The sequence below is a fragment of the Cupressus sempervirens genome, chromosome 1 (assembly GCF_028749045.1).
Source record: "Cupressus sempervirens isolate cs-2001-9-10 chromosome 1, ASM2874904v1, whole genome shotgun sequence".
NCBI classification, from domain to species: domain Eukaryota; kingdom Viridiplantae; phylum Streptophyta; class Pinopsida; order Cupressales; family Cupressaceae; genus Cupressus; species Cupressus sempervirens.
The window spans coordinates 48,467,303-48,491,335 of record NC_143118.1 but is presented as its reverse complement, the minus strand read 5'-3'; the positions used below and the strand labels follow the sequence as shown (position 1 = coordinate 48,491,335).

At 35.4% G+C, this 24,033-nt stretch overlaps 1 protein-coding gene across 1 annotated transcript; it reads right to left on the bottom strand.

The window, feature by feature from the left end:
* Nucleotides 1-20,887: 20,887 nt before the first annotated feature.
* Nucleotides 20,888-23,739, bottom strand: LOC149576110 (uncharacterized). Its single transcript, XM_089816336.1, has 2 exons — nt 22,983-23,739; nt 20,888-22,879 (listed from the first exon to the last, which is right to left on the bottom strand). The coding sequence occupies exon 2, from the start codon at nt 22,816-22,818 to the stop codon at nt 21,235-21,237; it is 1,584 nt and encodes a 527-aa protein (XP_089672462.1). The 5' UTR covers nt 22,819-22,879; nt 22,983-23,739; the 3' UTR covers nt 20,888-21,234.
* Nucleotides 23,740-24,033: the final 294 nt, after the last annotated feature.

Below are 24,033 nucleotides of genomic sequence, written 5' to 3'. Positions count from 1 at the left end.
CTATCAAACACTCATCATGGGTAGCTAACCTTGTCCCTATAAGGAAGAAGAATGGAGAAATTAGACTATGTGTGGACTTTAGGGATCTTAATCGGGCTTCTCTTAAAGATCACCATCCTCTCCCTTCCATGGAGAAGATTATATCCAAGGTTAGTGGTTCAAGGAGATTCTCTTTTCTTGATGGATTCTCTGGTTATAATCAAGTGCTAGTTAAAGAATCTAACAGATATAAGACAACATTCACTACTAAATGGGGCACCTATGCTTATTGCAAGATGCCATTTGGGCTAACAAATGCAAGTGCCACATTTCATAAGGCAATGGAGATGGCCTTCAAAAAATTAATTGACAAATTTGTCTTAGTATACCTTGATGATATAACTGTATATTCAAAGAATGTAGAAGATCATTTTAATCATCTAAGGTAGGTATTTCTAAGATGTAGAGAGTTTGGGGTCTCCCTCAACCCAGCCAAGTGTGTCTTTGCTACAAGCCAAGGAAAACTGTTGGGACACATTGTATCTGAGGATGGGCCAACCATTGATCCAGAAAGAACAAAGGCAATACTTGCCCTTCCTCTTCCTAAACACAAGAAGGGGCTGCAAAGTTTCCTTGGTAGAATAAATTTTGTAAGAAGGTTTATTCCTAATCTTGCTACCATGGTGAAACCTCTTATAGCTATGCTTAAGAAAGGTATGGTCTTCTCATGGACCAAGGAAGGGAAGGAGAGTTTTGAAGAGATCAAGACAGCCATAGCCTCAGCCCCTACTCTCATGAACCCAAATTTTGAAAAGGATTTCATCCTCTACACTCTAGGTGGTGAGTCAAGTATCTCTACTATCTTGACTCAAAAAAATGACAAGGATGAGGAGCATCCCATAGCCTTCTTTAATGAAGGGCTCAAGGAATATGAAGATAAGTACAACTTTGTAGAGAAGCAGGCCCTTGCAGTCATCAGAGCCTTGAAGAAATTCAAGCACCTCTTGTCCCACAATAAGATCCATTTGTTGGTACCCCATGCCAGTGTAAAAGACTTCCTGTTAAGCAAAGATATCAATGAAAAGAGAGCTGGATGGATCACTAGGGTAATGGAATATGATGTTGCTATTCAAATTACCAAGCTAGTAAGGGGAATAGGATTGTGCAAAGAAATGTTATCAGGCCAGGATTCAGATGAAGAGGTTGCTATGGTAATAATAGAGCAGTAGGAGGAAGAAAGTGCTAATGATCCAAGGAGCTAGATAAATGATATGAAGAGCTTCTTATTAGGGGATGGATACCCTCAGGGATTGGACAGAGCTAAAAGAAGACAATATAGACTGCAGTCCATTCCCTATGTTGTAATTGATGGTTATGTATTCAGGAGGGATTTTAATGGGACCCTGTTGAGATGCATTAAAGAGGATCAAGCTGAGAGGATGATTGAGGAACTTCATGATGGCCCTGATGGTGGCCATTTCTCTGCAAGAACAACAGCTATGAAGATCATGAGGGCTAGTTATTATTGGCCATCTTTGTTTCATGATTGTTATGGATATGTGATAAAAAGTGAGAAATGTGCTTTCTTTTCAGGCAAACAGAGGCTTGCAGCTCTCCCCCTTCGTCCTATTCAGGTGGATCGACCCTTTACCTAGTGGGGGTTGGATTTTATAGGCCCCATTAATCCTCCATCTAGTGCAGGTCATAAATGGATTTTGGCTGCTACTAATTCTTTCACTAGATGGACAGAGGCAGTTGCCTTGAAGGATGCCACAAAACCATCAGTTGTTGAATTCCTTGATGGGATTGTATCTAGGTTTGGTGCTCCTTCTACTATCATCTCGGACAATGCTAAGTCTTTTGTTGGAACCCAGATTTGTGCATGGGCAATGAATCACAATATCTACCTAAGCACATCATCAAATTACTATCCCCAGAGTAATGGTTTGGCTGAGTCTTCCAACAAGAATCTGATCAGAATCATGAAGAGGACAATAGAAGACAATCAGAGCATCTGGCATAAGAAATTAAGAACTGCTCTGTGGGCTGATAGGATAACACCCAAGAGATCTGTTGGGAATTCACCTTTTGTGCTGGTATATGGTAGAGAGGCCAGACTCCCAATTTCATTGGAATTCCCATCCTTGGAATTGGCTCATCAGTTGGAATTGATTGAAGATAATGCCATGTCAATAAGAATGGCAGAGCTGATTAAACTAGAAGAAAAGAGAAATAAGGCTATGCAAACCCTAGAGATACATCAGCAGCAGATGAAGAGGATTTTTGATAAGAAAACTAGGGTCAGAACCTTCAGAGAGGGAGATTTAGTTCTAAAGTGGGATTCAGACAGAGCAAAACCAGGAAGACATTCCAAATTTGATGCACTATGGAGTGGCCCCTATCTGGTTGCCAATTGCAAGCAGGCTAATGCATTTCAGTTGAGCAGGCCAAATGGTGAAATTTTGCCCATTCCAGTCAATAGGATCTATCTGAAGCCCTATTTCTGAAAATTTGAGTTCCTGTATATAGGTAGTTTAGTTTCTTTTATGTTTTTTCCTGCTTTTCAAGAAGTGTGCGGGCACAGTCGCCTCCCTGTGAGGTAGCGGATTTTGGGGTGTCTCAGGATTATAGAGGAAGTTTTGTTTTTTGTTTCCAGTTGCAGTCACGGAGCTAGGGTTTTCATGTTTTAATCTCTCATAGGAAGGGTTAGGGTTTTGCAGTTCTCAAATTCGTACTTTTTTGACTCCATAGCCCAATGGATACATGAGGCCACTGGTCATACACATAGCAGGCTTGTGTCCCCTGTGAGTCACCAAAAATGTTATCTTTTATCACCCGCCAAAGATTCAAATTTCAAATGTTCAGCTCGTTCAATGGCTAATTCCCAAAGTTAGTATTATTTTAATGCCAAGCCTTATGTTATATTTTGCGGCCGCAGGTTCTCTACCGTCAGATCTTAGGATGATCTACGAAGGGTGCCATCTCGCAATGGCAAAGTTGTGCGAGATTTATGTTCGCGACATGGCACCCTTTCGCCACGTGTTTGGTGGGTCCAACGGGTTGGGCAACATGTTTCAGCAGGTCGAAAAGGTTCCACGGCACTGTGGGCACTATGTCACTATCGTGTGTTGGCCAAAAAATCTGCATAGCGACATAGCGCCCGACGGAAAGGTCTAGGGGTGGGTAGGTTGCGTCACCGAAAAGTTAGCAGCGGGCGATCAGTTTCACGGGCCAAAAAGTTCCAAAAAGCGGCAGGGCGCCATGGCGCCAACAGAAAACTCATGAGTTTTTTGTTAGCGACATAGCACCTGGTCGACACGTGGCGTGGCAAGATTAAACAATACCAATTTCTGCCAGGTTGGTGCTTTGAAGCCAATCAAGAGGTGCCAGGTGTATGAGTTAGAGCATATGTGGTTCACGGGCCCAGTGATTTTCAGAGGGAAGGATGTGCAGAGTACGAGGTGGTTCTGATTGTCAGATTGAAATTAATCTACGATGGGCGCCATCGCGCTATAGAAAAGCTGCGCGAGATTTACAACAGTGACATAGTGCCTGGGTGCCACGTGTCCCTCAGTAGGGTCAAGCGGTACGAACCCTCTAGGTTGGTGCCTTGTCAGACCAAGGTGGTGCTTTGTTAGGCCAATGGGGAACAACCACATATGCCAGGTCAGAATACAGTCAACGCAGCCAGTGCAATCAAAGGTTAAGATCTCCACCATCAGATCTACAGAGATCAACGATAGGCGCCATCGTGCTATGAATAAGCCACACGAGATTTACGTTAGCGAGATGGCACCCTAATGACATGTGTCCGGTGGGTCCAAGTTTGGAGGTGCAGGAAATACAGATGGTTGGCACGTGACCAGTTCCCATTGATTGATACGCTGAGGGGTAGGGGGTAGTATCTATCTTGCTTGCCGTTAGATCAAGGAAAATTGACGAAAAGTGCCATGTCACCATGGTGAAGTTGCACAATCTTTACCATAGCGACATGGCACCCTTTCGCCACGTGTCAGTGGGGCCAGGTTGCAATAGGGTACGTCGGTCAAATATTGCCAGGTGTCGTTTGGGCGTAGTGTGGTTGTTGAGGTGGCGCCAAATATGATGGGCCCGAGGTAAGAATAGTATAGTGGTACGACGAATCTCCACGATCGTCAAATTTAAGGCAGATCGACGGTTGGCGCTATCTCGCCTTCCGAAGTTGCACGGCGGATACCATGGTGACACAGCGCCTTGTTGACACGTGTCTCGCTGGCTTGGCTAAGGTTGGCGGTTAACGGCTGACGGTTAGTGTGATCATTACAGTTAAGGATAACAGTCTGGAGGGTGGCGCAGTTAGTTCAATAAAAGGGTGGTCAATACAGAAAGACTTAGCAGGGTGGCAAAAGGGTAAAAAGCTATTGGTCCATGCAGCTCATTCTGATGCCAAGGATAAGTTAACTTGTCGGCTCTGCTAATTCATGCACCAAAAAGGGAAAACTGAGGGTTATCTTGCTGATCTGATCTTCATGATCAATCTCGACCACCAGAAATGAATGCGAAACATAGAAAAACACTCCACCGTCTTAGTCAATCCATCTACCTAGTCAGAGCACAGTTATGGCATCGTTCTGTCTTCTCCAGGCTCTTTCTTAGAGGAATATCAGATTTTGGTACTCAAGGCCACTAGATCTTTGATTGGATTTTCAGGGTGAGAAGTTATTGCCAGTAGTTGAGAAGTAAATATAATGCAAAAGATCTCAGTTATGCCTGAACTATAAAGGCAGATTTTGTAGTTTTTGTAAGGAGGACCTTCTCTCTAATTTTCCTCTACTTTTGCTCTGTAATTCTAGTGTGAACTCCCTTGTGCCTCTGAACCGTCTGATTCTCTATTTATCTCCTTCAGCCATTGGTATTAAGTGCAAGAATTCTTTGTCTGTGCCATTATTTTGTGGAAATCTGTAATTCGCATGACTGTATCTCTGCTGGCCTGTGAATGGTGTATAAGTGAATTTCTTCCTTGTGTCATTCATCTTGGTTTTCTGATCTATGTGTGGCTATTTGATTAAAGCAAGTCTAGATGTGTATATCCTTAGTTTCATTTTGGTTCAGTAACACATGTATGGGCAGAGAATTGGTTCGAACACTCTATTTTGGTGCATCACCTCCTTAGATTAGACTAGGTAGATTTTCTTTTATGTTCTCCTTCTTCCTTTTCCTCTCCAAGACTAGATAGGTGCACCCTGATAGTAAGAGGAATCCGGCCTTCTTCGGAGACTCAACCTCGCAGTTCAAGTCCCACAGCTTGGAGGTTGTTTCCATGTTTTACTAGGTTGTCCTCGCGCATAGGCCTTGGACAAGGGTGCAAACCTAAGTGACAACAGATATTGACCCTTTTAGGAGTCTATGAAGTACATATAGTGTATTGATTCATTGTTAGAGGACTAGGTTACGTTAGAAGCCTCAACCCTATTAGGCATTGGTAGGTCAAATACAATGTATGCAAGAAGAGCCCATTGCCCTAACATGCAATTATACAATAAAGTTCTTCACAAGAATAGATATACATACAATACTTTCTTACTAATGTAATTCACATTTTCTCTAATCATACATCAGATATCACATCACATAAGGCTCTTATATATTTCAAGTTTTCCATACAATAGTTCATATGTCATATCTCATCACATCAACTTCACATTCTTTGTGCAAGATAAGACCTCTTCTTATACCTCACAAATTATCAATTCTCCACTCAGCTGAACTTCATGTCTTCACACGCTTGATATAATATAAAATAATTTTTAGATTAATATCCACAAAGTTAACTCATCATGACTTAGTAATTATTTTGTTACCAAAATAATTCCTTAAGCTATACAACTCAATTCTCTGCTTTGTAAATACTCCTATTGGTATTTCAACTGTAACTTGTGTCATACTATCCATACACATCTGCACACTTAACCACATCATCATGACACTATCATAGATTTATCCTCAACTACACATAAGCTAATTTGAAGTGTGTCATTTGTACACATCATATCTGTCTTTGTGTTGCTGCAAACTATTTAACACTTGAACAATTTTCCAACTCTAAATGCATAAATGAAATCTTGAATATATGTTGTCATAAATGACAACTATCAAGACATCTAACTGACCATATTTCCAACAATTCATTCCTTAAATCCTCACATTCCATTGTTCTTGTACTCTATCCTTCAAAGCCGAGACACATTAAGTTAACTAAATAGGTTTATCAAAATATTCTCTTCTCATATATAAAAACTTACTCTCAAAATAGCAAAATTTTGTCAAGTAAATCTATAGATTATGTTAGAAAATAATTATCAAATAGAAGTAGTTTTTTTTTTTTTCATGTCACTAATATTAATAACTTTACTTTCAAATGGAGCTATACTAGATGATTGAGCAATAACACATATGTGAATAGATACAAAGTCAATACACATGTACCAAGGGAAGCTATGAATACAATTTTATTAGATCATTTTTTGTAAACCAATTACTTTCCAACTATGCACAACTTTGTCTACATATTCTTGTTCTTAAAATATGTTTATTCTAGACAATTTAGCTTTAAAAACATTTATTTATAGTTCCCTAGATTTTGAAATTGCACTAGTGTGTGTGTGTGTGTGTGTGTGTGTGTGTGTGTGTGTGTGTGTGTGTGTGTGTGTGTGTGTGTGTGTGTGTGTGTGTGTGTGTGTGTGTGTACATGTGTTCGTGTGTGCGTGCGTGCATGCATGCGTGTGTGTGTGTGTGGAGTTTTTATAGTTTGTAGTTAAAAATATGGAAATAGTTGGCTTTGTGTGCACATTCCCATCTCAGTGTTGTTGTTTCTATATGTTCTTAGGACAAGGGAATCGTACAAATTATCTATTTGTCTTTTTAGATGTACATTTAATCTTATTTATTAATTAATTAAAATTAAAAATCTCAACATAATTTTTAATTTCAAATAATTAATAACACTCAAATATGCATCTTGAATGTTAGATAGATGTTGTCAAATCACATGAGATGTTCCCTAATTATCCTCTACTTTCCAGGAAAAGAAGAATGCATCTCCAATAATGGATATGTCTCTTTTATATTTTTTCAAAAAGGTCACTTTTCTAATTAAAATAAAAAATGAAGTGGGAAACAAAATATCTCAAATGTCAATTAAAATAAACATTATAACTCACTCGCCTATGTGTAGCACTCAAAATTATGACAAACAATTTAAACTCGAATCTCAATTGTTGATACAAATATTGAGAAAACAATAAGGATCGACATTTTTCCTATAGGAGAGATGAACAATTTAGATTAATGTTATATTTTCTATTGGTCATTCAAATTTAAATTATAGAGTATATGTTTAAAATCTAAGATTTATTGACAAGAATTTGATAACTCTATACAATAATAGTGAATTATAGGATACAAACTAACACAACTCAAATCCAAAAAGTGGATATGTAAAACTTACAACTATAAGTAGACCCTAGAAATATATTTTTGGTATGTTGACTACCCTAGTTTGAGAGTGTTCATGCAAACAAAATGAAGTAGATTTGTACTTAGGAGGTCATGTAGGTCTATTTCTTTGAAGTTGAATCAAAGTGTGGTGCACATGTGAATTGGGTAGTCTAATTTAGTGGTTTTGCCTATTTGAAACATGGGTATTTTATCAACCTCTACTATTTGCACCTGTAACACTCTTTTCTCCTAGATTTTAAACTTGCACAGATGAAAAACATGAAAAATCTAACAGTGGTGTGCCTAAGTCAAACCTCATTTTGGGGTTTTTACATCCAATATAATAGTGGTTGAACAAAAGAAAAAAATTTCCTCTTAAAAGTATAAGCGAAAATAATAATTGAAATGTTTAAATTGGAAAATGTTACACAAATGTGAAACTCTTAGGTTGAAGTTTCAAAGAAAACTTGATATTACTTAAATGATGTTAATGCATTATCTCATTGTGAAGGAACAAACTACAATTGATCATGATAGTTGAAACAAAGATGTAGACTTGAATACATGATTCCTTGATTATAGATCTATGCTCAAATGCCTTGAATATGATTCATTGATTGTTCAATTGTGCAACTTAACTTGGAAATTAAATGAGAGAGGGAGAGAGAGAGAGAGAGAGAGAGAGAGAGAGAGAGAGAGAGAGAGAGAGAGAGAGAGAGAGAGAGAGAGAGAGAGAGAGAGTGTGTGTGTGTGTGTGTGTGCACGTGCATGCACCCACACACACACACAAATGCATTTCAACATGAGAGGACACTTGACAAACTACATTACAAGCTTGCATTAATAATTCAAATTTTAGTGTGACCCCAAAAAATTGAATTGAAAGAGTCTCAGTCTTGAGCACAATAAAAAATGAATTAGGTACACATTCAAAACAACTACCAAAATAAATCCAAACTATATGTGAAATTGTAAAAAGATGCAATTATGATACTACAAATTGAAGTGATTAATAGAAAATATAACGAATATATGAAATTACAAATACCAAATTAAATCGAGACTATAGATGAAATTGTAAAAGGATGCAATTATGGTTCTACACATTAAAGTGATTAATAAAAAATATAGTTATTTCTAATTTCGTGCATGCATGCACACACACACACACAAGTTACAAATGAAAGAATAAGGGTGTGATCCCATGGAGGGGGGCTTCCTAAACTTATTTAGCAGGCACTCTAGAGATTTTTTAAAATTAATTTAAAGTGTGAGGTCCTGTGAATTTTAGATTGGAGTTATTCTTAAAAAGTTTAAGCCCCATAATTTATGGAAGCATGTGGTCTCATGATTTTTTTAATTTTAATATATCAATTCACTTACTAAATAAATAAATATGTTTAAACAAATTATTGATAAAATTTGAAAATTGGTATATGATTGACAATTGGCACAAGAAAAGCCTAAGCCAGTAGGGCAATTTCTCGCTCTCCATCGATTCCACCTGCAAAAATCCATACACTAAAAAGTAGGGGTTGCAACACTTGAGGAGAAGATTCTAATTAATTCCATGTAAAACTTTTTTCTAGCTTCATAGGACCACCCACTCCACAAAAATATATCCTGCAACCCCCCTCATGGGACCACACCCTAGAGAAGAAGAAAAATACAATATCCATTAACTCGCAATATATAATAATACCAACTAAGAGACATCATAAATAATAAATAATAGCAATAATAGATAATTCATATATGTAAATAGTTCCAAATAGAAACAAGGTTGAAGCTAAGTTCATGGTGCATTTTGTATGAGGACTATTTAAAGTTTGAAAAACAATTTAAAAGTTTATAATAATAATACTAAACTACAATAAGAAATTATATTTATTATTAAATTTTAGAAACTTAAAATATAAATATTTTTTTTTTTAAAAAAGAAATATTTAATATGGACTACACTAGAACTAATTTGTAAAACTAAAAATGGGCTCTTAATTTTGTTAAAAATCTTACATCTATATATACTAAAAACTATTTTTTTTTAAATAAGAGAAAAGACATTTAATATATTGACTTATTTTTAATTACTAATTAATTGTGATATTGTTATGAGAATTTAACTATGAGTTTTTTGAATCATGAGTAGTGGTTCACCCAATCCATTTCTAATGAGAATGAATGGAAAAGAAAAATTAGTTCATTGTCTATTGTTCTAGAGGAACTAATAATAATTTTATGTACAGATAGAAATTGTACATTACCACAATAATAATAATACTAGCATTTGCACTGGATATGAGGTGCAAGGGAATAACTAATAGGTAATTTTGTACATATTTTAACTACTATGTAAAATAGAACAGATTATCCAGATAAAACCAATTGTGTGCATCATTTGCCCCAATCAAAGAGCTTTCTTGGCTCTTGTAGTCATGGCATGAAAACCAAAGTTTCCTAATAGACATGTTACTCTACCACAATCTTTTGTCATGGCAGGTGGACCCAATAACTCAATAAACAAGAAAAGGAAAGGTATCTCAACCTGCTAGACTGGTGAAAACTCCAAGGAAACCCACCATGCACTATCTTACATCTCAAAGTTATAGGGAGCATCAAATCCATTCTCTTTCATTGTGGCATTGAAGGATGCCTCTAAAACAAAAGCCTTCTTGTCACCCTTGCCATTTGTCATGCCTATATTGAGGTAAAAGTGATTTTCTTTTTAAAGCTTCAACACTCTTTATTTTGTTCATATGAAATTTGATGATTGGAAGTGACAAACTATTGGGTTAACACGAAAAATTTAGAGCACCCCAAGCGTCCTTTAATGTTTTATAGTTTCCCACTCAATGGTTTAATATTTTGAGAACTATCAAGTGAATCCTTCCCACATGTTGCTATCGAATCTTGGACATAGAACTCCCCTTCATCCCAACCACATAATTGCAAGCTTGCAAATGTAATAAGAAGATAAAATCAAAGTAACACGACTTAAAGGATCTGATTTGTAGGAAAATAATTCTTATCAAAGTTAGCTCAAATAAACCAAGTGTCTATCTCAATCTTCTTTTCATATTAATCGTATAGATGTTAATGAAACATTATACATACAAAGTCATTAAATCCTTATCAAAAGGTTTGAAAAGTAGGGAAAGTAAAATTTAGTACACCCAAAAAAACCAACATCCACATAATAATTACTTACTAAAGCTTAATTCAAAATGATTGCAAGATTCATCGAAGGAATAATTTGAACCTATAATCATACCACCTAGTAAAAACTATTACAATCTAAAATACAATTGGATATTACTAAGTGACAAGTTGTCTCTAACAAAAAATCTTGAGTCTATTCAATGGGCCTTGAAACACAAACTTGTAAATCTTGAATATCAGTGCTTGCAACAGTTGTTCTATTAGCAGTAATAAATATATTGAATGGACAGTTAATACTTAACACTATACAAAATAGACAACTACCAAAATACTAACAATTAAAAATCCAATATGAACTTCATTCATACAAATATGTCAAATACCTTTCAGTATGCGAGTCTTCTCAAATTTGTGGTTATTTGAAATACTCTGACCCCATATTTATAGGGAGAAGTTCAACACATGACAAGATTTATGCATAGTTTTAAAGAAATTTTTTTTAAAAATTTAAAAAATGAATTTTTGTTTTATTTATCACTTTAGAGATTTACGAGTCTAATATTATTTATTCTAATTTTTGTATATTTATTTAATAAAATAGACTATATATATAATTTAAAAAGAGATTTTTTTTAGTTTTATTACAAAAAAATTTTAGTTTTATTAAAAATTCAATTAATACAAATTTGTTATATTTCATAAAAATCTATTTTAATTAGTATTATACAGATGTAGATATCTTATTATTGTTTATTTAAATTTTGACATTTTTATTTAATAAAAAGGATGTTTTATTTTAATTATTTTATTTATTAACAAATAGAGGGGGGGGAATGTATATTGAGAAAACATATATTTAATTTTTAATATTAAAAATTCTTAAATTTAAGTTTTTTAAAAATTTAATTAAATAGATGATAGTTAATTCTACTTATTTAATTATTCATATTAAAAGTAATCTTAAATTTAGTATATAAAGTTTTCCAAATATTATTATAGTTTGTCTTTTAAAATGTGACAATATTATCATTGCATTTAGAAACAAGTTGCCTTGTATATAAAGGCAATCAAGATGACTAGGAGTCATGCAAAGAGATAAGCATACCAACTAAGCACATGTCCACCAAGAGTGGATTATCCTCCATTGTGCATAAATGTATGTGCAACAATGAGAGGATAAGAATGTAAAGGTGTATCTCATAAAGAGATGTAGTAGACAACATGTGCTCAATTGGAGTACAAACTACTGTGTTGTCTACATGAAAACTCATATGGATATGCAAACTCCTAGATGTCTACATGACAAATAATATGAATATGTATTATCCTAAGTAAACTTAAGTGTAAATAGTAAATACTTATTTACACCAACACCCCCCCTTAAATGCAACTTAGGGAAATGTACTTAAGCTCACAAAAGCTATATAATAATGCAAGATGGGTCCCAGCTACTAGGCCATGTTAGGTATTCATGTACAATATGCAAGTACAAAAGATAGATGCAATGGAATCTCTCATAAAGTGGAGAAAGAGGGAAACCCACATGGAAAAAAACCCCCTCCAAAAAGAGAGATAAGTACAATAAAAGAAAATGAGAGAGAAGAAGACCTCATGTGAGGAAAAGATCCCCCCCCATAAGAGAGAAGAAGAGGAAGATAGACCAAGTAAGCTCCCCTCAATGTAGAATGTACGTTTGTGGTAGATGCACAAGGCTCAATGTAGAAACCCCTCCATGAGTGTAGAACAATATTCCTACCCTTAGGAAGAAATAGAACCAAAGGTGTATCAATGAAGCCTCTCCCATATGTAGGAAGAAACCTAAAATATATGAAATCTCTGAAACCTGCTCAAGTGTCCCCATGTCAATACTGAAAGGTGCCTCCTCCAAATCATGTGTACTATGCCACTCTACTGAAAAAGACAAATCAGGCTCAATATAGGATGAATGTAGAACATGTATCAAAGACTCAAGTGTCTCCTCTGAAGATAAAGTGACCTCCTCCAACTATTGTATCAAAGGATCTACCATCATGTCAACCTCGAAAAACCGATCAAGTAGAGAATGAAGATGAGGGTTAGACTATTCCCTCACAACAACTGAAGAAGGATCATCTTCACCAAAGAGAAGATGAATTTCATCAATAGTGTCTCCCAAATATGTAATATAGGACTCCACAAACAAATTGGAAATGTCTGGCAAGTAGTCATCCCATGGAACTGAGTTTGGAAGACAATATATCCTGTTGCACTGAATCACTTGAATCCATGGCAACGTGAATAAAATTATCATCAAGAAAAATAGTAGATGTAATATCAATAGGAGGATAATAAATGGAAGGCTCAAGAACTTGATCATATGTGAGAACACCCAAGTTCAAGTAGCCAAAGTTCTCCTCAAAATATGAATCAATAGTAGAAGTGTGATCAAAATCTGCTAAGAAATCACTGTCATCATCATGACCAAAGTCTGAGAAGTAGTATAGCTAAGATGCATGATCAACCACCCCTATATCAATGATCTTTCTAGTCTCCAAGTCTTTGATAAAAATTGAATTAGGTGTGAATTCCACAGTCCTTCCTCTATCTCCATAACTGAGCTGATAGATGGAAAGAAGATTATGACTTGGGTGAAGTACACATAACACATCTTTGAAGTATCCCTCCCCCTTATCAATAGTTCCTTTCCCAATCACATTCATGTAAGTATGATTTCCCATCAAAATAGGTGGAGTATGACAAGGATCGAATGATGAAAATATAGACTATGAAGATGCCATATGATGAGAAGCCCTTGAATCTTGACTTGAAGTAGCTACTAAGGCTTGACCTTTTCCCATGTGATCCTTTCCTTTATCAAAATTTGAATGTGAAGAAGAGGGTGAAGTAGTCATTCTTGAAGGTAGACTAATTTGATTCTTCTTGAGAAGATTCTTGAGTTCATCAATTTCCTTCTTGTAACAATGATGTTCTTCATGTCCATTCTTCTTGCAATATGCACAAGTAAGAAACTCCTTCTTGGATGATTTTCCCTTATTTTTGGAGTTGTCTTGTGGTGAGGAGGTTGATTGTTCTTTCTCTTGATGTGAATTTTGTCGCCATGATTTTTGCTTCTAGATAGACCCTTTTCCTTGATTCCCTTTACTAGCCACCAATGCTTTGGACTTTCAAGACTTGAGAATCCCCATGCTCATCAAATTTGATTGTTCTACCATCAACATCTCTATGAAGGAATCAAATGAAGGCATGGTGTAGGTAAAACCTAAGGTCAACTTATGAGTGTTGAAGCTCAAAACAAATGATGCATACTCTGGAGTAAGTTTTCTCATCAAATTATAGTCAATTTTTCATCCTCTATGGTAATTCCACAATTCTTAACCATTGACCTTAGCTCATGTGCCTTGGTCATATAGTATTGAATTGTGTCAAACTCCTTTGGATCTAATGACATGAGATTTTCATCAAGTTCAAAACCCCTAGCTTTGTTTACTTTTGCATACAAGCTAGCAAACTTATCCCACGCTTCCTTTATTGTTTTAAAATTATCAATATGGAAGATAAGATCTTCATGTACATACTTCCTCAAAGTATCAATAACAACCTTATTGTTATGATTTCATTCATTGTCAAATGGTGCAACCATGGTTCCATCAACATAATCAATTAAGCCTTTTTCCATCATTTTACTCCATGTTCTAATTTTCCATGTAGCATAATTATGTGGAGTTAAAAGTGGAAACCTAGGAGGACCCATGATACAAAATTAAAGAACACGAGAAAGAGAAGTGCAAACACTCAAGACACCCCCCCAAATCACTCAATCAAAGAACCCCCCAAAATAGATGATTTTGGCACTGTATATTTAGTGCATTTACAACTACCACTTGTCAAAATGAACCAAAGTGGACTTGTAATTTTGATGGTTACAACAACAAATATGAATCTATATTAGACTCAACAAGATAAGACACAAGACCTCTCAAGGATCTAATTAATTACAAGTGCCAAAATAGGCCAAAAATGACCAACTAATGAAAGTACTATGTCTACTCAGAGTTACTCCAAACTGATACCAAATCTAGAAAGTAGACAAAAAATCATGCACTTTCAAAAAAAAATAGCACCTAAATATTTGTCCATATGAGCCCAAACTAAGCCTTTGAAGTTGGAAAAATTGGGATTGGCAATTTTTAGAAAAATTTAGGAACAAATATCACAAACAACCTACACCAATGTGTAGATCACGAAATTCTACCACAAAACAAAACAAAAAATTGCTTGAAAAAAGGAGTCCATATGAGGGAGATATCGTTGTTTGAAAATCACCTCTGTAATTATTTTTCCTGAATCACCACCGTTGCACCTCCAAAAATCAAATGACTCTGCACAAGAGAGACAAGTTATGATCAAAGGAGAATAGATTAATCAGATATTGGATGATTACATCATAGAAGAGCCTTTTATATAAAGGCAATCAATATGACTAGGAGTCATGCAAAGAGATAAACATACCAAGCACATGTCCACCAAGAGTGGATTATCCTCCATTATACATGAATGTATGTATTACAATGAGAGGATAAGAATGTAAAGGTGTATCTCATAAAGAGATGTAGTAGACAACATGTGCTCAATTGGAGCACAAACTACTGTGTTTGCTACATGACAATTCATATGAATATGCAAGCTCCTAGGTGTCTACATGACAACTAATATGAATATGGATTATCCTAAGTAAACTTTTAAAGTAAAGTGTAAATAGTAAATACTTATTTACACCAACAATGATAGTTGAAACAAAGATGTAGACTTGAATACATGATTCCTTGATTATAGATCTATGCTCAAATGCCTTGAATATGGTTCAATGATTGTTCAATTGTGCAACTTAGATCACTTAGAAATTAAATGAGAGAGGGTGTGTGTGTGTGTGTGCACCCACACACACACAAATGCATGTCAACATGAGAGGACACTTGACAAACTACATTACAAGCTTGCATTAATAATTCAAATTTCGGTGCAACCCCAAAAATTGAATTGAAAGAGTCTTGGTCTTGAGCACAATAAAAAATGAATTAGGTACACATTCAACACAACTACCAAAATAAATCCAAACAATATGTGAAATTGTAAAAAGATGCAATTATGATAATACAAATTGAAGTGATTAATAGAAAATATAACAAATATATGAAATTACAACTACCAAAGTAAATCGAGACTATAGATGAAATTGTAAAAAGATGCAATTATGATTCTACACATTAAAGTGATTAATAAAAAAGTATTTATTTCTAATTTTGTACGTGCACACACACACACAAACACAAGTTACAAATGAAAGAATAAGGATGCGGTCCCATGGAGGGAGGCTTCCTAAAATTATTTTGCGGGCACTCTAGAGATTTTTTAGAATTAATTTAAAGTGGGAGGTCCCGTGAATTTTGTATTAGAGTTATTCTTAAAAATTTTAAGCCCCATAATTTATGCAAGCGTGTGATCTCATGATTTTTTTATTTTAATATATCAATTCACTTACTAAATAAATAAATATGTTTAAAAAAATTATTGATAGAATTTGAAAATTGGTATATGATTGACAAGTGGCACAAGAAAAGCCTAAGTCGGTGGGGCAATTTCTAGCCCTAAATCTTTTCCACCGGCAAAAATTTGCACCCTAAAAAGTAGGGGCTGCAACATTTGAGGAGAAGATTCCAATTAATCCCATATAAAACTTTTTTCTGGCTTCATAGGACCACCCACTCCACAAAAATAGATCTTGTAGCCCCCCTCATGGGACCGCACCCTAAAGAAGAAGAAAAATACACTATCCATTAACTCACAATGTCTAATAATACCAACAAAGAGATACCATAAATAATAAATAATAGCAATAATAGATAATTCATATATGTAAATAGTTCCAAATAGAAACAAGGTTGCAGCTAAGTTCATGGTGCATTTTGTATAAGGACTATTTAAAGTTTGAAAAACAATTTAAAAGTTTATAATAATAATAATAATACTAAACTACAATAAGGAATTATATTTATTATTAAATTTTAGAAACTTAAAATGTAAATATATTATTTTTTAAACAAAGAAATATTTAACATGGACTACACTAGAACTAATTTGTAAAACTAAAAATGGACTCTTAATTTTGTTAAAAATCTTACATCTATATATAATAAAAACTATTATTTGTTTAAATTAAGAGAAAACACCTTTAATATATTGACTTATTTTTAATTACTAATTAATTGTGATATTGTTATGAGAATTAAACTATGAGTTTTTTGAGTCATGAGTAGTGTTTCACCCAATCCATTTCTCATGAGAATGAATGGAAAAGAAAAATTAGTTCATTGTCTATTGTTCTAGAGGAACTAATAATAATATTATGTACAGATAGAAATTTACATTACCACAATAATAATAATACTAGCATTTGCACCATATGAGGTGCAAGGGAATAACTAATAGGTAATTTTGTACATGTTTTAACTACTATGTAAAATTGAACAAATTATCCAGGTAAAACCAATTGTGTGCATCATTTGCCCCAATCAAAGAGCTTTCTTGGCTCCTGTAGTCATCACATGAAAACCAAAGCTACCCAATAGATATGTTACCCTACAACAATTTTTTGTCATGGCAGATGGACCCAATAACTCAAGAAACAAGAAAAGGAAAGGTATCTCAACTTGCTCGATTGGTGAAAACTCCAAGGAAACCCACCATGCACTATCTTACATATCAAAGTTATAGGGAGCATCAAATCCATTCTCTTTCATTGTGGCATTGAAGGATGCCTCTAAAACAAAGCCTTCTTGTCACCATTGCCATTTGTCATGCCTGTATTGAGGTAAAAGTGATTTTCTTTTTAAAGCTTCAACATTCTTTACTTTGTTCATAAGAAATCTAATGATTGGAAGTGACGAACTATCGGGTTAAAAAGAAAAATTTAGAGCAACCCAAGTGTCCTTTCATATTTTATAGTTACCCACATGGTAGTTTAATATTTTGAGAACTATCAAGTGAACCCTTCCCACATGTTGCTATCAATCCTGAACATAGAACTCCCCTTCATCCCAAAGGAGGTATGGAAAATACTTTGATGATTGACTACTAGAATCTCTCCACATAATTGCAAGCTTGCAAATGTAATAAGAAGAGAAAATTAGAGTAACACAACTTAAAGACTCTGATTTGTAGGAAAATAATTTTTATTGAAGTTAGCTCAAATAAACCAAGTGTCTATCACAATCTACTTTTTATATTAATCATACAGATGTTAATGAAACATTCTACATACAAAGTCATTAAATCCTTATTAAAATGTTCGAAAAGTAGGAAAAGTAAAGTTTAATAGACCCAAAAAAACCAACCATCGACGTAATAATTACTTACTAAAACTTAATTCAAAACAATTGCAAGATTCATGAGGACTAATTTGAACCTAAAATCATACGACACAGTAAAAGCTATTACAATCTAAAACACAGTTGGATATTACTGAGTGACAAGTTGTCTCTGACAAAAAATCTTGAGCCTATTCAATGGGCCTTAAAACACAAACTCAGAAATCTTGAATATCAGTGCTTGCAACAGTTGTTCCATTAGCAGTAATCAATATATTGAATGGACAATTGATACTTAACACTATACAAAATAGACAACTACCAAAATACTGACAATTAAAAATCCAATATGAACTTCATTCATACAAATATGTCAAATACTTTTCAGTATGCGAGTCTTCTCAAATTTGTGGTTATTTGAAATACTCTGACCCTATATTTATAAGGAGAAGTTCAACACATGACAAGATTTATGCACAGTTTTTAAGAAAAAATTTAATTTAAAAAAAAAAGATGATTTTTTGTTTTATTTATCACTTTAGAAATTTACGAGTCTTATATTATTTATTCTAATTTTTGCATTTTTATTTAATAAAATAGACTATATATAATTTTAAAAGGGATTTTTTTGCAATAAATTAAAAAAAAGGGATTTTTTTTTAGTTTTATTATGAAAAAATTCAATTAATACAAATTTGTTTTATTTCATAAAAATCTATTTTAATTAGTATTATAAAGATGTAGATATCTTATTATTGTTTATTTAAATTTTGATATTTTCATTTAATAAAAAGGATGTTTTATTTTGATTACTTTATTTATTAACAAATAGAGGGGGAGAAAATGTATATTGATAAAATATATATTTAATTTTTAATATATAAAATTCTTAAATTTAAGTTTTTTTTTAAATTAACTAAATAGATAACAGTTAATTTTTTATGAAAATAAAATATTGTTCATATTAAAAGTAATCTTAAATTTAGTATATAAAGTTTTCCAAATATTATTATAGTTTATTTTTTAAAATGTGAAAACATTATCATTACATTTAGATTTTTTCTATTTATTCATCCAAGGATATTATTTTAATTAGAATGAGATTTGTTTTTGCAATTATAATATTTTGAAATATAATACTTTGGAATTTCTATAGCGGATCATGTCCTTGTTTTAGATATCATTCTTGGCAATTTATTTGGTCTTAAAAAGGATGCTAATTTTTTCTGGGACATTCTATCCTCTCACATTCTTTGGTTTATTTGGAAATGTAAAAATGAGGACAACTTTCAAGATGTTGGTAGATCCCTTAGTTTGTTTCATTTGAAACTCATCCGTTTTAAGATTGTCTTGCAGATTTGCTGCATTATGAAGCTCGAGATGAACAAGCTAAAAAGATTCCTCCATGATGGGCTCAGTACAATGTTCATTTATGAAATGAAGCATGGGCTAGAACTAGCCAACATTCTTGATAACCAGACTGCTTTTGGAAAAGCTCTCAAGGAGCTGCTGAAGGAAATACGTGAGAACAGACGCCCCTTTTCTAATAGACTTGACTTCTTTGCTCAACTTCTCGAGCGGAAGAAAGTCATATGGATGGAAGGAGAGCTAGGATGGACAACTTGGTTCGATAATCATGATGATGTTCTTGAATAGCTTATATGTCTCCTTTTTTTGTAATCTCGTTAGAACTGCTACTTAATGTGTTAGTTGGCTGATTCTGGCTGATAGTTGGACTTTGAACTTGGTGGTTGAGGCTTGCCTCCCCCCCTCTTTTGATGTTGTACCTTTTGATGTTGTACCTTTTTTATTCTCTCGATTATTTAATTTTTTTTTTTTAAATATAATACTTTGTTTGATTAATACATATTTTTCTTACCAAAAAAATATATGTTTTATGTTTTATAGAATTAATTTTATCGATTCTAATATTATTTTATACATTTTATATTTTAATTTTCAAAATGATTAATAAAAAAGATAATGTTAAAAACAAAATACATTTTCTATTAATGAAGGTTTTTTTAATTAGCTAAATACAAGATATCTTCTTTTTATGATAATCAAAATATTGAAAAAATATTTATTTAATTTATAATTAAAAAGTAATCTAAATTTATATAAATTTGTTTAAATTAATTAAATGAATAATATTTTGGTTATAAGAATAAAAATTGTATTTATTTAATTCTTAATATAAAAAGTAATCTTATGAAAATATTATTAAAAAAAAAATTCCTATCATTACATTTATATAAATGTATTTTATTTTATTCACTCAAAAATATTATTGTTTTTTATTAATAAATTTTTAACTTTTATTTTTAAAAAATAATTAAATTAAAGAAGATTGTTATATATATATATATATATATATATATATTTTTTTTTTAATTTTTTTTTTTTTTTAAATTTTTACCTATACAATTAATTTCGTTCATTTTGCTATTATTTTTGTTTATTTTACTTTTTCAATTGATTAAACACAATTTTTTCCAATTAAAAAAACAAGCCTTTCTAACAGCTCATTGCATATGTCAGCAAGCTGCTTTTCCTGTCTGACATTACATGCAAAAATATCTTTTGGAATATTGCAAAATCAACTGCTAACATATACAGGACAAAATCGAAGGATCAATTTGAACACCTGGCGGAGGACAAGAACAGTCCAAAAAATGATTCAATGGGGCCTATGGATCTGGTCGATGGGACTGCTAACTGAAGATCTTGTCTACTGTAAACTGTCACGCCCCCGGTATTTTTCATGAAATTCGCAAGGAGACCTTCAACTTTCCGTTTGAATTTCCAGACAATGGATTGCGCATATCATCTAATAAACGGTTCTCATTACAATTTTGTTGCAAACCCTGTTCAACAAGATGCTGATATTCATCAAAGGGAAGAAAAAATTACAAAGATTTATTTAGATTCCTTACAAAACAAATAATATACAGTGTACAAGATCTGACACCGTTTCAACAAAGAGATTGCCATGAAAGAAGACTCAAAAGACTCAGACGTTTGGGAAGGTTGCAGAGGCTCCTGCAAATTTTGACAAATACTCGCTCTGCCTTCCCAATCCCTAGTCAGGGTTTTCCAGTTAGCACCTCAAATCTGATGCTTCAAAAGAATTCTACGGATTATCCAAATGAGAACCCTAATCTCGTGCACCTTCTACTCCTATGCTGTAAAAATATAGACAAAGCGAAAGAAGGATGAGAAAAAATGAAACCCTAACCCTAGCAATGGATCCGAATCATGCGACGGCCGTTCTCCCATACTGTATAGACAAAGCCGGCGGCTTCTTAAGCCCCTGGACGCGGCGCGCGACTTTCTTAGCAGGTAATGGCGGCATTTCGTAACGAGGGAGGATTTCGGACTTTAGGGTTTCAGACTTTGTAGTGATAATACTGACGTTTTCTCTCGCGGCGCCGCCTCCCTCCAGCAAGCGGACGATCCCGGAATAGTGCAGCGAAGTAGCGATCTGCAGCGGTGTGACGCCTCTTTTGCTTCTGGCATTCACATCTGCGCCCTTTTTCAATAGCAGCTCCACGAGCTCCATGAGACCGGACTCCGTCGCGCAGTGTAAGATGCTGTAACCCTCATCGTCCCTGCTGTCCAGATCCGCGCCCTTGTCGAGCAGCGCCTTTACGATTTCGATCCATCCCTTGAAGGCCGCGCGATGGAGCGCAGTCCAACCGTTCTGATCTTTGCCATTAATGGCGGCTCCCTGCTCAAGGCACCGTTGCAGGCTTCGCAAATCCCCGCGCCTTGCAGCCCTACGGAGGCCATCGCCGAGACGCAGCAAATCGAGCAAAGCGGAGTCCCCTGTGTCCACCGCAAGGTCATATGAGGTCTTCCCGTGCTTGTTCCTGATGTCTTTCGTAGCCCCTTTCTGCATCAGCAATCTCACCATGGATCCGTCTCCTCGAGCTGCAGCTTTGTGCAGAGGCGTATCGCCGTCCTCCGATCTGGCATCCACGTTTGCACCGGCGACCAGTAGCACCTTCAGGCAGTCCCTGTATCCGCCTTCTACCGCCATGTGCAGTGCGCTTCGCCCGTCGCTAACAACAGAATTCACTTCCTCGGCGGCCTTGAGAACCACCTGGCGCAACACCTCGACATGGCCGGCTGCAGCGGCGAGGTGCAGAGCCTGCCAGTTAGATGGATCCTTGGCCCCTGGTTTAGCCCCGTTGGCTAACAGGAGCTCTGCAATTAGCCCCTCCCCCTTTGCCGCTGCAACATGCAGAGCCGTCTGGCCCTTCTTGTTCCTCGCTTCCATGTCGACCTTGAATTCGATCAAGACTTGCACCAGATCCGGCCTTCGGCTCGCCACAGCCATATGAAGCAAGCTTCTCCCCTGCTCGTCGCAGCTATCCACCGTCCCCTCGTCCTTCTCCAGCACCTCCCTGATCTCCTCCACAGAACCGTCCGCCACAAGCTTGGTGAGAATGGCACCCCCTGTGAACATGACCTTGAGCCCGCTGTCTTCAAACACCTGCTTCTTACGCGCGGAGAACCAGTCGAGCGACACCGTCTCCGTCTCTTTCCCGCCGGGAACCACCACGCTCTGGACGATGAACTGGTCCTCCGAGTGCGGAAAGAAGTCCGGTAGATCCGTCTGCGGCTGCATCGTTATTTCCACGCTCGCTTTCCCCAGAGGAGATATTATGCCGCACGACGGCCGAACAGTGTATTTCTTCTGCTGCATCGGCTGCACTCGGTAGGCCACCGGCATCGTGTACATCACGTTCTTCAGCTCCACGAACCCCGAGCATCTCTGACCCGGTTCGAATCGGATTACGACCTCCTTGGGCTGAACTGTGAGTAATCTATCCATTCTCGAATCTCTGCCTCTTCCCTCGGAAAATGAATCGTTTTCCTCGAAAAGCCCTCAAAAACTGTGTAAAAGTGATACAAATTCCCTGGTCCTTCAGCTAGAGACCTCAATTTGAAACTTCAGCGATGTACAAACAATCAACATAGGAGAATATGTCAGAGTACCTTAGATGTTTTTTTGTTTCCAGTCCTGTACAATGGAAACTGTTCACTTGTAGAATGTCAGAGTACCTTTGAATCCTACTTCAAGAATGTCTGAGCAACTTCTGCAAACAATCAACTAAGCTCGGAATGTCAGCGAGAGACCTCAATTTGACAATTCTTGCACAGAATTGAGGGACGATTCTAAGATTGAAATGGGCATGGGCAAATGAAGTACTAAACACGAAAACTAAACTTCGATCCCATCATATCTCCAACCTCGAGGAATGTTGTGGAAGTAACAATATAGACACGGACGGCCGAACACCTAGGGTGTAGAATCCCAGATGATGTTTTTGTCATCATGGTTAACAACGCATAACAAAGCCCGTCTGGAATGGCTGTATGCCAGCTTCCCTTCATTGAAATTGTCTCTCTGTTCAGCCGGTTTCCATCGCCGGCCTCCCTCGTTCCAAGTGTCTCTTCCCTCAAACTTAGCTCTCATTTTTTTAATCTAATTATTTTTACACTTCCAAAGACCTTTTGTAATTTACACAAATGCTTCTTTTTCTCTGCAGGTTAGCCCAAATGCGCGACGACATATACTGAGAGATGCTCGCACTTCATTCAGAATCACTTTCAAACTTCACACACTTTGTTTGCTGCTGAAATATGTAAATATTTTCTGTTTTAGTCGCTAATGATTGAATTTGGGGCATTGATTGCCGTACTATATGTTTAAGCTCGAAGTAATCGCATTTTTATTTATTTAATATCTTTAAATTCACATTAACTTACATGTCATTGGATCTGATTTGTTTTTTACTATGTTGGGAAGTCGAGAAGAATGAATGAGTCCTTATATTATTATTTAATGATAACAATAACAGAGCCGGCACTTGGCCCGCGCCAGCTACACTGCGCGTTGAGCTGAGTCGATGAAACCCATTTAAATTGTATTTTTATTTTTATAAAGTAGATATAAGTAGCTACAATTATTAAGATCTAAGTAAATAAGTACAATAACGTGAACTGTATATTTCTAGTTTTTGGGCAGTTTAAATATAATCTTACC